Source organism: Larus michahellis, chromosome 9 (assembly GCF_964199755.1).
Source record: "Larus michahellis chromosome 9, bLarMic1.1, whole genome shotgun sequence".
NCBI lineage: Eukaryota > Metazoa > Chordata > Aves > Charadriiformes > Laridae > Larus > Larus michahellis.
Window position 1 is genome coordinate 49,350,455 of NC_133904.1, and position 13,790 is coordinate 49,364,244.

Below are 13,790 nucleotides of genomic sequence, written 5' to 3' on the forward strand. Positions count from 1 at the left end.
GGAAGGAAGCCTGGCCCTGATGCCTGCGCGCATTTCGGCGCAGACGGGAGCGTTAGGAGGGGGCTCAGCTGTGCCCACGGAGCCCTCATTTTGGGATCAAAAACTTATCAAACCACTGAGAGTTGCGTTCTCTGTCAATCACCTGGATAAAGTTTCCATTAGTTTAAAAAGCAGAGTTTTAAGGTTTCTTCTCCTGCCATCAGCTGATGTCTCAGCCTCTCTCCCTCGCCTGCTGCAGCGAGCGGTAGTTTAAACGCTTCCTTTTCCAACGCACGCCAGCCAGCTCCGGAGTAATACTTCGGGGAGGTGTGGTACAGCAGTGCATGAAATAAGCGGCGGTTTATACTATTTGACAAATGTTTTTCTGCTTCACCTCTAACAAAGTTGATTGCATTTTCCATCTCACCTCCTTCACGGCTTTTCTCTCTTCCTTAAGTATTCCATGACAGGGAAATTACCATGGTTTCCCGTTTAAGAGATGGAGGGAACACGTGAGATAATCTAGAAACAAGTCTGTAATAGGCACCCACCGACACGGGAGCAGGGCTCTCGACACGCCACGTCGAGCTGTTGAGCCGTCAAGCCCTGCTGCAGCCTCTGAGACCTGTCCTGCAAAGTCCCTAAATTTAAAGCAATAAATAGTTCAGTTGAATGCCGTGGAAGTATTCCTACTCCTAAAGGGCTTCACTGCTTTCCAGGTCTAACCGATGCTCCAAAACCAACTTGAAGGCCCTTCCAACGCTACTGTCGTGCCGCGGGAGGTGCCTGCAGGCAGCAACCTCCAGGCACAGGCGCAGCCCCCTGCCTGCTGCCAGCCCCGAGGGCTGCACCCCGAGTGCCTGCCAAGGTCTTTGGCAAAAAAAATTGTTGGGCGTATATGTAAAATGCATATGGTAAGATTCAAAAAATCAGTCACTAAAAGCCAACTCTCAGGAATTTCCTCCTACCTCCCTCTTCTGAGCAACGGCACCAGCTCCCTGCTCCCGCAGCCTCCTGCCGCCCTTTGGGTCTCGGGCACAAGACAAACCACAGAGTGAGAAAACTAAGATGTTTCAGCAAAACGTTCGGTGCCGGTACTTAATTTAATTAATCTGAGACTGGGCTACGACTACCCCAATGTAGGACAAAAGAAACAGAGCTGCTAATTTAATGACCCTATTTGTTGTTTTTCAGATTTCATGTCTTAAGCAAAACAACCAGGCTTCACTTCGCTTGATGCTCGGGGTCTGACTGCATTTCTGTCTGACTCGAGGACTTCATCTCATAAAAAGAACTACCAGTGTTACAGCGTAAGCTCGCTCTTCATAAAAGGAATGCTGACTGGTCTTTTAGGAGCTAATTAATTTTATAGTCAGATAAGTCTAAGATAATAGCCCTTCCTTTTTGATCTCAGAGAGAAAGAGAGAGAAAGAGAAAGAGAGAAAACAGGAGAGCAATTGCTGTGTACGAAGTGAGTACGGTTAGGCATATTATATTTGTCAGGAGGCAAGTCCAGTGATTTAAGTGGGAATGCTGGTAGGCATGCTCAGGCACCTTTGAACTGTGTCACTTAACAGTACAATTATTAATTAATGCCTCAATTAATTAATAATATAATTAATTGAACAGCAAATAATAATTAAAACTGGTTTTGTGGTGGCCATCATGCAAGTCAGTTTCTCTAATTTCCCAGTTGCCACAATCTCCGTGGTGCTGCCGTGCTGGGGGACAAGCATGCACGTGGTGAGGGGCCAACCCGCGAAACCGAGCTCGTGCCAGCGGCCGCCACGGCCTGACCGACACGTACGTGGTGTAAAACACGCGTCCCTGGGCCCGTTTCTGGGGGTCTGCATACTTTGAGCTTAGCAAATCTGGCCAGGAGAGTTTTTAGAGAACATCTCAGAAGACAACATAGGAAGTTAGTAGAGAGGAGAAGACTAATGACGATGGAGAGACACAGCAAACCAAGGAGTTTACGGTTGGCCTAGCGAACCACTACTGGACCAGCAAAGCCAGTAGACAACAAACAGGTGAGGCAGAAAGCAAAGAGCTCCTTCGACTTTTGCGAAAACCAACCCAATGCCTGCACAGAGCGGGGACGAATCAGCCTGGAATGGACTATAGCCAAGGACTGATGAGTTCTCCCAAAACCCATCTGTAGGCCTAGTTGTGCCACGGTGCTTTGGTAACAAATCGATATGTCTACGACTTTGTGAAGCTTTGGAAAACTTGAAAAATGACCTCGCTGACTTTCCCTCCGTATTTACTATTTCGAAACCTGTAGCTGCAAGAGTTATTGCAACAGATAATTAACGCTGGCTGTTCCGCCAGTTGAGACGCTGTTTAATATCTAGCATGGCATTTATTAGTTGGCCGTAGCCTGCCTGGGTGGGGAAACGTATTAGAGAGATGTAGTATCTTTACTAAGATACTTTACTTCCTAGAGCTGATGCTAGTGCTGACCTTAAAAAGCTACAGGTAGCCCCAGGAAACATGAGTATCCCCTTCCCAAAAGCAGGAAAGGGGTAGCTCCCTCACCATCTCCAGTATTTCAGCCACCTTTCTTTGCTCATGGGAGACTTTGGGAATTAGCAGAACCCCTACACATCTCCGCACTCACTCCCATTTCAGCCTGAGATAAACAACTGAGATAGATTTCTGTCCCCAGGGACAGCTTCTGGACATCAGACTGGAGACACAAGATCAAATTCATCTCTGGTGAAATTCCACTGGCTTCAACCACATTAGACCAGAGATTAATTTGGCCCACAGATACATTAAGAAAGGATACAAAGCACAAACGGTATTTTATAAAAAAAGAGAAAGGGGAGGGGGAAATTCAAGGGGGACGCTGGATCCTAACCCAGCAGGATTCAGCCCAGCCCGCTCCACCCTCACATCACCAGGCACAGTGCATGTTGCCGGTTACCTTTTTGCTTACTGACTTTCTTTACTGTCATTGCCGCTTGCCGCTTTTGATTTTCAGAAATTTCAAAGCCTGAAAAAGGGAACACGGCAAACACAATTCAGAAGATTGCTTACAAAGCCTCTTGTTCTTGTGGGGAGGGGGGAATGTTCTGCCCTGTTTGGCAAACACAGAACGCCCTAGGTGGCAAAGCGTCACCCAGTGAGCTGTGTGTACGGGCAGGTATTTTAACGAAAAACAATTCTTCCTTGAAAGGACAGGCCTCTCTATAATCTCACTTGCGCAGGGGCTGTATGAAAAGTAAGATTAGATCCATTATTATTTATACAGTATCGTAAATATGCCCAGTGCTTTACAGCCGAGCGACACAAACTCAGCCTGAACTGACAGTGGTTACAGTCAATTTATGGGCGGATGCTGAGGGAAGGGCACGGCTGACAAGTCATTGACTTCGCCGCCCTCCTACCCTGCACAAGACATGCTCAACCAGAGCAGAATGATGCAGCCAGCAGACTCTGAAGTCAGGTGGCCAAAGGCTTCCTTCTCCCACAATACCCACGGAGGTCCAGGCTTGAAGCTATGGACAGAATTTGTTTATTAAGGGCCAAAAATAACAGTGACTGAATTGGAGAGAGACCTATTTATGACTATGAGAGCAACCAAGGATATTTGAACAAGGCTGAACTGTAATTCTACTACCAAAAACATGTGGGTTTCTCCAACAGTTGGGGCTAAATTTAGCATTACCAACAATCTCCTTTGAGATTCATTTCATATTCCTCACCTATCTTTTCATCTTCTTTTACCATCTTCCTTTCTTCTCTGAAAGCTCTAAGCCATCGTAACTTCTCCTCCAGTTTCTTGGCAAAGAATAAGTGCATTTCCTCAGTCTCCTTGTTATGAAGTTTGAAGGCATTCTTCATGCTGACATTGAAGTCATCATCTCTCCCATCTTCTATATCCACCACTTCATACTTATCCATGTCTATGCGACCTTTGTAATACAGAATATCTCTTCGTATCAGATCCTACAGAGAGAAAAGGAGAGATGGGTTGATTGTAAGATACTTACAGAGCCTGAACTCAGCAGGGAATTCATGGGAGGGCTGAAGAAAAGAAAGAAGTAACAGTGAAACCTGGTCAGATTCTTCAAGCGCTGTTGAATACATTTGTTACTGGCTAAACAAATAAGGTAGATCACAGGCATAAAAGAACAAAACACAAACCCTCACACTGTAAAATTTTGCTTGTAGGCAGGAAGAAATGCCTTTGAGTAGGTAACACACTTCCATCATTTTCCATGATGGGAAGTTCTGTTCCATAGGATGAGAAACCGGAAAATACAGGCCACTGGCCTGACGGGATTCCTGTGCTGCAAACGAGCCGCTGTAGAAGCCTAAACCTTGAGAAACCAGCTCGGGCATGTTTGGCAGTGCCGAGTGGGTAGTGCAGATCTCTATTTTCCAAACACATTCCCAGAGTCAGGGGCGATGGGTTTCTGCCCCTTCTCCTTGGAACCCATTTCCCATTCTTACACAACCCATTGGCGAGAAAATCACCCTGATTCTCAGTTCACAGGACTCCTAACCTATCTCTGTCCCATTACGCCCTGGTTTTAACCTCTTGATCCAGATTAATTTTTTCCTTTTTCCCTCCTTAATGTTTATAACCTTTACAACCAAACCTGTCCATCCTCGTCTCCTTTCTAAGTTGATTATTCCTGCCCCTTCTTTTTCAGCAACAGCTCATTTCTCTATGTTGGGAAGGAAAAAGCAAAATAGTCTTCATTATTAATATTTCATGACTGATACGGGAACACCCGTGGCTCTGTGGCTGATTGACGTGCCCAGCGCACCCTCTGCCCCGTGCCGGCAGCAGCCCTGCCGCAGCGCTGGGTCTCGGCTACCACCACCCCTGCCCCCCGCCACCCCACGGAGGGCGCGGGGTCATGGCAGCTGGGAGACAGCGGTAGGAGGCACTAAAAAAAAAAAAGTGTTTTGAGTTCTATTGTATCAACCACTCCATCATAGATGCGGTAGGAGGCACTAAAAAAAAAGTGTTCTATTGTATCAACCGCTCAATCATAGATGCGAAATTGTGGATGCTGATAAACCGTAGTAAAACCCAGATAATTTCCTGCTTTCTTCCTTACCCTCTTCACACTTACTTTGTACTGCCTTTGCTAGAACTATTCCTGATTTATACTGGTGTGAGAGGAGCACTGGCCCCACACCTCCATGTCTTTATAGGAACAGAGAACATAAAATGATCATCAGAAAACAGAATGTTGATTATACAGTCATGGCCACGTACGGTGATTCAACTTACAAGGCATACATTTAAAAAGCCAAATTTAGCAACACGCAATCAAGACTTCCTTCCTCTATCCACTCTCAAAAGCTAATATTTAGGTGTATTAAATTAACTTAAAATACTTTTTGATTTTTGAGAGTGCCCTAAAGATAAATGCTATGTCAAAGGATTCATTTAAGAGGAAAAATAAAATCAATGTACAGCATTTATTTACTCAGATAAGATTTAGTAGTGAGTTTTTTTAAAGATAAGCAGTAGGTATTATTTTAGACAAATCATTAATCTCGGAAAATAAATTGTACATCATCATTTTTTTAGCAAATTACTCATGGATATGCCAGACAGTATTAATGATGATGAGACAGGGCACTGTCCAGAAACTCATAGTCTTTAAAACCTGGCTCCTCCCTCCGGAATGCTCTGGGAGGGGGGGGGAAGTCCACTAACTAATGTATTGTACAAATACCTTCCTCTGGTGTGTAGGCTTTGAGTAGTGACGCTGGGCAAAACATAAGAAAAGGATATTTCAGGCTGAATATGCAATAGAAAATCTTTTCTGTTTTGCCCTAACTCGGAAAATCGCTTCTTTCCTCTCCCTCTGCGCCCAGTGAAGTGCTGAGAAAAGCATCACACCAAACCTGTTCAATTAAATCAATACTGTGCACTGTGTTTAAATTTGAGTCTTGGACTAGTTCTTAGAAACAGCATTTATCTTCACCACATTCTCAAAAAACCTCGATAACAAATCTCATAGGAAAAAAGATGTGCTCCTTAAATTAGCTGTACCCGCAACCATTCTCCTTCCCGCTGCTGCTGAGGGCTTCCAAGAGACCCCGCTGAACAGACCGCGCCTGGGAGTGAGACGGGTGAAATGGGATCAAACGTACTTTTCTATACAATATTCACCATTATGTAGAGATTTGTTCATAAAAGGTATTACCAGAATAAATAATCACAATCCTCCTTCTCACCTGGCTGAAAACACAAGGCTCTGTGCCTTAGCATTTTTCTGACACATACCAAATACATTTTTTCCCCTCTTATCTCTCTAATTTTGATTTAGAAAACATTACGAGCTATTTTTAATAGCTGATGCCAAGTGAATGCTTTAACAGCTTTGTGCTGTCATTATACTTCCCGAGGACAACAGGTGGGGTTTGGACGTGCCTGACGGAACTGCTCCATGCATCTCCCCTCCAAGGCTGGAGCAGGAACAATCGCTGCCTCCCGCGAGGCTTCTGCAGTGCCTTTTAGAGGCTCCCGTGTTTTGCAGGTGTTGCTGAGTATTGGATGTGAAGATAACAGTGTTGCCTAGGAGTTACTGAAGGAGCGACGAGGAGGTACTGGAATCATACAAGCGCTTTTGGAAACAAAACGGCCCCACAGAATATTATTGTTGGCGAGAACGCAATAGCGGGAAGGCACAAGCTCCGCCATCGAGACTGCAGAAAACACACAGAGAAGAAACACCGTGTTTTTGTCCGAGCATCGCGCGAGCACGTGGGTGTACGAGGGAAAGCCGACAAGAGCAAAGCTCCCGCCTGCCACTTGTACTTTCATTTTGAGAAGAAACTTCAGTAACGACTCTAGAAGCAACGAATCCTCTTCTCTCCCATGGCCCTCCCAGAGCTCCCAGCCGCCAGCCTGGCAGGAACCTTCTCTGGAGAGACAGCCCCTGGGGTGAGGGGAGACCCAGAGGAGAGAAAGGTGCCGACACGGGGGGAGAGGAAACCAGTCAAAGAGGCACAGAGAGGTGAAGAGCTCAGCGCAAGTCCACGCCTGACGTTACCCGACAACCCAACAACGCGTTTCCTCCGTAACTCCACAAAAGAAGGACCGTTCCCCACCCGTTGACCATAAACTCCAGCACCGATACCCCAAGTTTTTGAGAGACCCCGTATTTTTCCCAGAGTGGTAGAGCACATAAACAGTGACTAGCACGTGTCTGCACGTGGAAGACACGTTGTACACACCTGATTTTGAGAAAGTTCAGTCCATCTAGCAGATTAATAACTGTAACTAAGATAAATGTCACTTTTAATGGGTTGAGCATTTCCTGCTACCACTTATCCTTTCTTCCCCTCTTCTTTTCAACACTCAATAAATGGATATTACTTCCTAACTGCTGAAATTTTAACACCCATAGTATGGGAAACATAATAATTATTTGATCCGTGGATACATTACCACATACGTTCCTACACCTCTTAAAGAATAACATATATTACTTAACTCCATAGCGAAGCATGGGCAAATGCACGGGGCTTAGACTTTAATTGATTTTGATAAAATTTAGGAATTCATCTGGGCTACCCTGAGAGATGTACAGCCAAACCCCTGCGTTAAGGAGCTTTTTATGGATGTGGACAAGAAAATAAAAATCAAAAAACTAATAAAATAAACCATGCGGGCAATGGAAGCAGTGCTGCTTTGTGCGTTTTCTGGAAGAGGCAGCAGCAAGCCGGCAGCAGCGTTGAGAAATGAACCTTGTTGTTCCGAACACCATTTCTGTCGAGCGCAGGACTATCTTTCCTCGAGCACGTAAAGCTGAATCAAACAAGCACACGCAAGATAAAGGAAAGCAGAGCTGTGGCTGAGGGTGAAAATGGATTGTTTAAACAGAGCGGTGCAAGTACTACATGTCAGAAGGGCAAAGCAAACACGTACACGCCAAATGGAGATTTATCAGCTACAGAAGTAGCCGCGCTGTCGAGAGGAGCTCAGGCTCAGTGAGGGCAGAAATGGCAGGTGGGACAGGCTGCTCCTATTGCTCCTGATTATCCCAGGGACAACATACGAGAGAATTAGGAAAAAAATATTAAGCTATACAGTTTACCTTTGTTCATATGCTGGCTCTATTAGCGCACTATTATATATTATCCTGTCCATAGGTAAGCCAGGATGACGACTACCTGGTTTACACTGTCCAGTTTTGAAAGTCATACAACATTAGTTTTTGTAGTTAAATCAGCTAAGAAAGTACAAAAAGACCAAAAAAAAAAAGCCTCTCAAAACCCGATCAACAAGGAAAGGCCAAAGAAACTGAGTGGTTTAATCTCGAAAGGACATAAATAAAAGGGAACGCGCTATTGGTATTCCAGTATGTGAAAGCTGCTTCTCTTCTAAGGAGGCTGGTGATCAATTACTCTCCATTTTGATTGTGGCTTGGCTTAATTTACCACAAGGGAGAATAGGATTAGATACTCGAAAAAAAATTCTTTCTGGCTATAAGAGTAGTTAAACACTAGAACAGACAAAATTGGGAAGTCTTGGGACAGCATTCCTTGGAGATTTTCAAAAATAAGGTTAGACAAACATCCATCAGAGATGATCTGAGGATACTTAATCCTGCGGAGGGAACAGCTAATCTCCTGGGGTCCAGCTCCGTGTTTTGATGCTGTCTAAGAGAAAGGTGACAGATGGAGGAGAAAAGGGGCCGGGAACAGGCAGGATTAGTGCGGACTTGTTGGGAGAAGCCCCAGGGCGCAGAGCGGGACCGCGAGGAGCAGGAGCGGTGACAAACCTGCGGTCTCTGCAGACAGCATCCCCATCGCACCGCATGGCTCTTACGGAAATTGATGCATCTGGGTCATTTGCACTTATTTGTCTAAATATGATCTTTTTTTACCCTACAGCTTCTATGATTTCCTTTTCTTTCCCTAGCTGAGGTTAATTAAGCCCTTCTAAACAATGCTCTGCAGTCTGTTCACGTAACAGGTACTAAGGATTCACAAGGAAAAGATGAAGCCAGAAAAAAGTATCTGATGGGAGCACAAAACAAAGTTTTGACACATTACGTAAACCTACCACAACTCTGCTCTCTGCTTTGCTTTGTTGGAGGTTTACAGCAGAAGTGCTCGTGCCTGAGGCAGCGGCCGCGCTCGGGGGACGGACCTGTCTGTGTGACCTGCTCGGGCCATTTTCTCCTGCTCTCGCCCTGACTTAAATCTCTCCCTTTCACTGACCCCACTCTGAAGGGGGGAGGTGACTTTCTCTAGCTGCGCTTGAAAGAGAAAAAAGCTCATTTGTGACCATCATAAGGAAATCAAGGCTGGCCTTTTATTGGAAAACCTGAAGATCTGTTGTTGGGATGTGGCTTCCACGATGAATTCTGCACCTATCCCCAAATTTTCGCTGGGGATATAGGTAGCTGTAGAAAGGATTGCACCTGTAAATCAGACTGCTCAGTAGCTCTTATTATTAAATTGACTTCTCCTTGTCTTTAGCACTGCTTTCTCCTCCTGCTCTCTAGCTTTCATCAATCGCTGTTACTCTGCCAGGAGTACCCCAGGCCACAGCTCCGTGGGCCGGGCACTGCCGCTGCACGCTGTGCTTGTGTCAAACCCTCCCGTGACGCTGCAGAGGAAATACAACATTAATCCCAAGGAGGGCAATCTGCCTGTGCAGCCCATCGCTAGGGCAAAAGCCATTAGAATTAAAAGCTATTCAACGGCTGAAGCAGCACGTAGCACACGAGGAGGAAATCTTCCCCTCCATCAGAGGGCACGGGGAAGCGCTAGAGATGACCTGGCCTGGTGCGCGCCCCAGGTAATTTGTTCCTGGGAGCTCTGCATGCACCTTCGTCACGTATTTCAGAAATTCCTCCTATTTATTCCTTAGTGGGTGGTGTGCAAGTATGGATGGGGAGGTAATAAGCCAGGGTTATGATTTTAGGATGGCACGTTTTTTTCAAGTGCTATGGTTTATTCTATGCCCGGTCACACTCTACTTCTCATGCGTAAAACAAATCATCTGTAAAACACAAGTGGAGAAAGAGCCATTTCCAGCCGTGAGTCATTAGATCCCTCTTATGAGCTGACAATATAAAAGATGCCAACCACAGAATAATCCGTTACAAGTTTCTCATTGCGCATGTGGGTTATTGGTCCTGCTGGTTATCAAAATCCTGCATATTCCAATGGCAAAGTGGTCTCAAAATGACTTGGGGAGGAATGATGCACTCTGAGTACATGGATACAGTCAGGTCTTCTGAGCGCAGCTCCCGAGGCCGGCAGGGACTGGCCGCGGGCCTTGGGGTGACATTCGATTCCTCCCTCCGTCCCTCCCCATCTCCATAATGGGATAATGATATTTGCTTATTTTACAGGGCAACTGGGAGCTGTAAATAAGTAATCAGTGAAAGACACATTGAAAGCCTTGATGGCGGATCTTTAAGAGCTCAGAGCCTTGCAAGACTAGCTTAGCGTTACACACGCGTCGGGATTCGGAGCCGGCAGAGCCCAGGGAGGCAGAGAGGGGGCTGGGCAGGCAGCAGAGGCAGCCACGGGTGGCAGAGGCAGCGGGGCACCAATCCCCCGTCCCTCCTACGAGGCAAAGGGTGGCCCGAGTAACGTGCAACAGGGTGGCTCTTCCACAGGGGATCATCACTCCGTCCCCACCACAGTTTTACAGGAGATCATCCCTGTAGAGGTCTTCTGAGCTATTTTCCTCTTGCGCTGAGCTTGGGTGACAGCGCAAAGTCACAGGAGGGTTTGCTCCCCTCACTCTTCCCTACCCGAGATCATGGCTTGGAGTCAGGAGTGTCGCCAGTGAAGCAACAGTCCTCGCAAGCGCTCACGGGGCTGGAAGGCCAAGAATATTATACTGCGTACACACAGATAAAGCAAAGCCAGGGCCTGCCTGAAACGACAAATAATTGAAACGCAACACAGACAAGGCAGCAAGGTAGTAGCACGCTCGGTACAAAAAGCAGCAATCCCTGCAGGCTACTTTTGCCCAGAAGATGACGTGTTCTTCAGGTATCAAAGGAGAATGGGGATCCAAGGATGAGGCTGAAGAGAGACCCACCTACAGGCAAGCTCTACAACTTGCTGCAGAGCTGGTGTTGAAACAGTTGATGATCAGTGAATATTTAATGCTGAAATTGGGAAAAGACTAAAGCAGGGTCCATAATAACCACCCAAACATCAACCCACAATCTGGAAAAGGCCAAGTCGTCTTTTGCGCTAAGGTGTGGTTCTCAGACCCCTCTCTGATGATTTCTCGTTGGCCCGGGCAATGAATGCAGAGCAGAATGGAAGAAGCAGAGGGAGCAAACAGCATTTTTCAACTTGCTCCTGAAATTTGTCCTGATTTTCCTGCCTGCCTGCTCTCTGTCTTCACTCTGCCCAGCCTGCCGTGAGCAATGAGAGCGTGGCACGCTGCCACTTTGCCATGTCTTTGGGTATCTTTAGTCAGAAGGGCTTTCAACGTTCTTTGGCTTTTTAAAAAAAGATTCCGAGCCTACATTTTTAAAATCTAATTTACCTTAAAGCGACCCTTTGAAGAAAGCAGCCCAGCCTGCTTTTCATGAACACCAAGGACACGGTTTTCCGTAGCTTTTGTTCATTTAACTTAACCCTACTGCGGGCTGATTTTTAAGACAGGACAGTTACGCGCCGCTCCCATCGCCCTCCCCCGAGCTGAGCACATTGCAGAACTGGGCCCCTCTTCTCTCCAAATGAGACCCTACAACTCAACGAACCCTTTTGAGTGTTTTTCTCCTAAATATTCTTGATATCAGAAAATAAATCTGAGCCCTGCTAAGCAGCTGGATGCCAGTGACTGTGAGCTTTGCCATCACCCTGTCGGACACAGCGGTTTGGGCTGAGCCAGCCTTTAGCAGCAGGGAATGGGGTCTGCACAGCGCAACCTGAGCACACAACAAGGGCTGGATCGTATTAGAGACAGGGGGATGTACCACCACCTCCCCCACACAACCTCGGCCACCCGCTTCCTACCGCAGACTTCCCAGGACGGGCCAAATTGTTTGTTACACGTTTCCCCAGGGGCTGCCATGGGAAGAGCAGCCGAAATCTCTGCGATATCAGTTTACGTAACTCCTCTTGCACAAGGACAGCTGTGCTGGGGAGGTCGGCAGATTCCTGCCAAATTATTCAGCAGTGTCTGTCTCCTGAGTTTGGAAAGAGACGTTTGATTCATCCTTGCCAGCTCCACGAAGCTGCAGTGTGGGATCCGAGTGGGGGAGGACCGGAGCCGAAAGCATTTATGTGGAAATGCTATTTTCGTTCAATGTATTTAGTGGAACATCAGTGGCATTTTGATGCCTTGTTCCACCTCAAGCCCAGTCACATTGGCTGCGAAGCAGCGAGACGAGGGCGAGTGTGTTTCCAAAGAACTAATAACAGGAAGAGACGGGAAACCCTTCTGCAGACACGTCACTCGGCTTTTCTGGTCTCTCCAGTTTGCTCCCAGAGGCTTAAAATTGTGCTGCTGAAAGGCCACAGCAGGAGGAGAGTTAGATTTTCAGCTCTTGAGGTTTCGCTTGTGGGCCAAATTTACACCCACTGCAATTACAGGAGTGATAAATTAGGCATGGAGTACGTTGTATAGCATCTTACATATCTGTATGGCTACATGAGTAGGCTAAACCTGTTCCCTGACCAGAAAAGAAAACACAGCCTGTGAAGGACTCTAAATTCAGCCCTTTCTGGATTTTACCATTGAATTAGCAACTAACAATCTAAAGCCTTCTCCTGCCCTCCTCCAGCTGGCTCCTCTGGCTGACCCTGATATTTTTCTCCCTACACCTCCTGTGTCCCAGAGACCTCTCTGGAGTCTGCTCTTCCCTCTCTGCTATTGCTCACCGAGCAGTGGAAAGGCAGCTCCTGCCTCCCCGAGTCAGCAGAAGGGCTGCAGGTCGCTGCTTCGGTCAGTACAGCCCATTAGCACGAGTCATAGCATCACAGAATGGTTTGGGTTGGAAGGGACCTTAAAGACCATTTTGTTCCACCCCCTGCCCTGGGCAGGGACACCTCCCACCAGCCCAGGTTGCTCCAAGCCCCGGCCAACCTGGCCTTGAACCCCTCCAGGGATGGGGCAGCCACAGCTTCTCTGGGCAACCTGGGCCAGGGGCTCACCCCCCTCAGAGTGAAAAATTTCTTCCTGAAAAGAAATCCTCCTGCAAAACTGCGCCCTCAGGGCACATAACTGGAACGTGCACATCCCTGCAAAAGAGTCCCCGAACAAATGCATTCAGGGCTATATTGACTATTAAAAGGATTTTTTTCTTTTCTTGAATATGTCGTATCTGAAAGCTAAAGTGCTTTTTCATAACTGTTTTTTATATATATCCTGTCAATTGCTGAAATTCATCCTTCGTGTTCAGCTCCCTGCTAGCCAGGGGGACTGACAGGAGGACCAGACCTCCTTGCCACGCTCCACGGCGACCCACAGAAACCTCTTGTCCACAGACAGCACCGACTCATCAGCTGGGCATGAACGCGGGGCCACGTCAGCGGGGCTGTGGAAACACTGCCCCTTAAAAACTTCATCTTACGCTTTGCTTTGGGGCTGTGACCAGGCCGGTGTGTTTTCTTTGGTCGTCTTCATGCCCATCTCCCGCTGTCTCGCTAGCTCCCACCGCAGCCTTGCCCGCCAGCGCAGCACACCGCCGAGCTGCTCTCTGAGCCCCGGGAAACACAGCCTGACCCATTTTCCCACCCTGCTGCAGGCTGGACCCGGGCCTGACCCGAACCATGGCATTTCATGGAGATCTGCGTTACTGGGAGGAAAAGAGAAGGGGTGGGAGGTGCCGCAAAAGTCAAACAGT

The 13,790-nt window shown here is 47.2% G+C and overlaps 1 protein-coding gene across 24 annotated transcripts in view; it reads right to left on the reverse strand.

Annotated features, from left to right (window-relative positions):
* The window catches only part of ARHGEF9 (Cdc42 guanine nucleotide exchange factor 9), a 230,224-nt gene that overhangs the window by 17,737 nt on the left and 198,697 nt on the right, over positions 1 to 13,790 (reverse strand). For all 24 annotated transcript variants that reach the window (XM_074600226.1, XM_074600231.1, XM_074600224.1 and 21 more), the window contains 2 exons: positions 3,690 to 3,933; positions 2,909 to 2,977 (listed from right to left, as the gene is read on the reverse strand). In XM_074600226.1, coding sequence (XP_074456327.1) covers positions 2,909 to 2,977; positions 3,690 to 3,933 — 313 coding nt within the window. The remainder of the gene's footprint in view (positions 1 to 2,908; positions 2,978 to 3,689; positions 3,934 to 13,790) is intronic.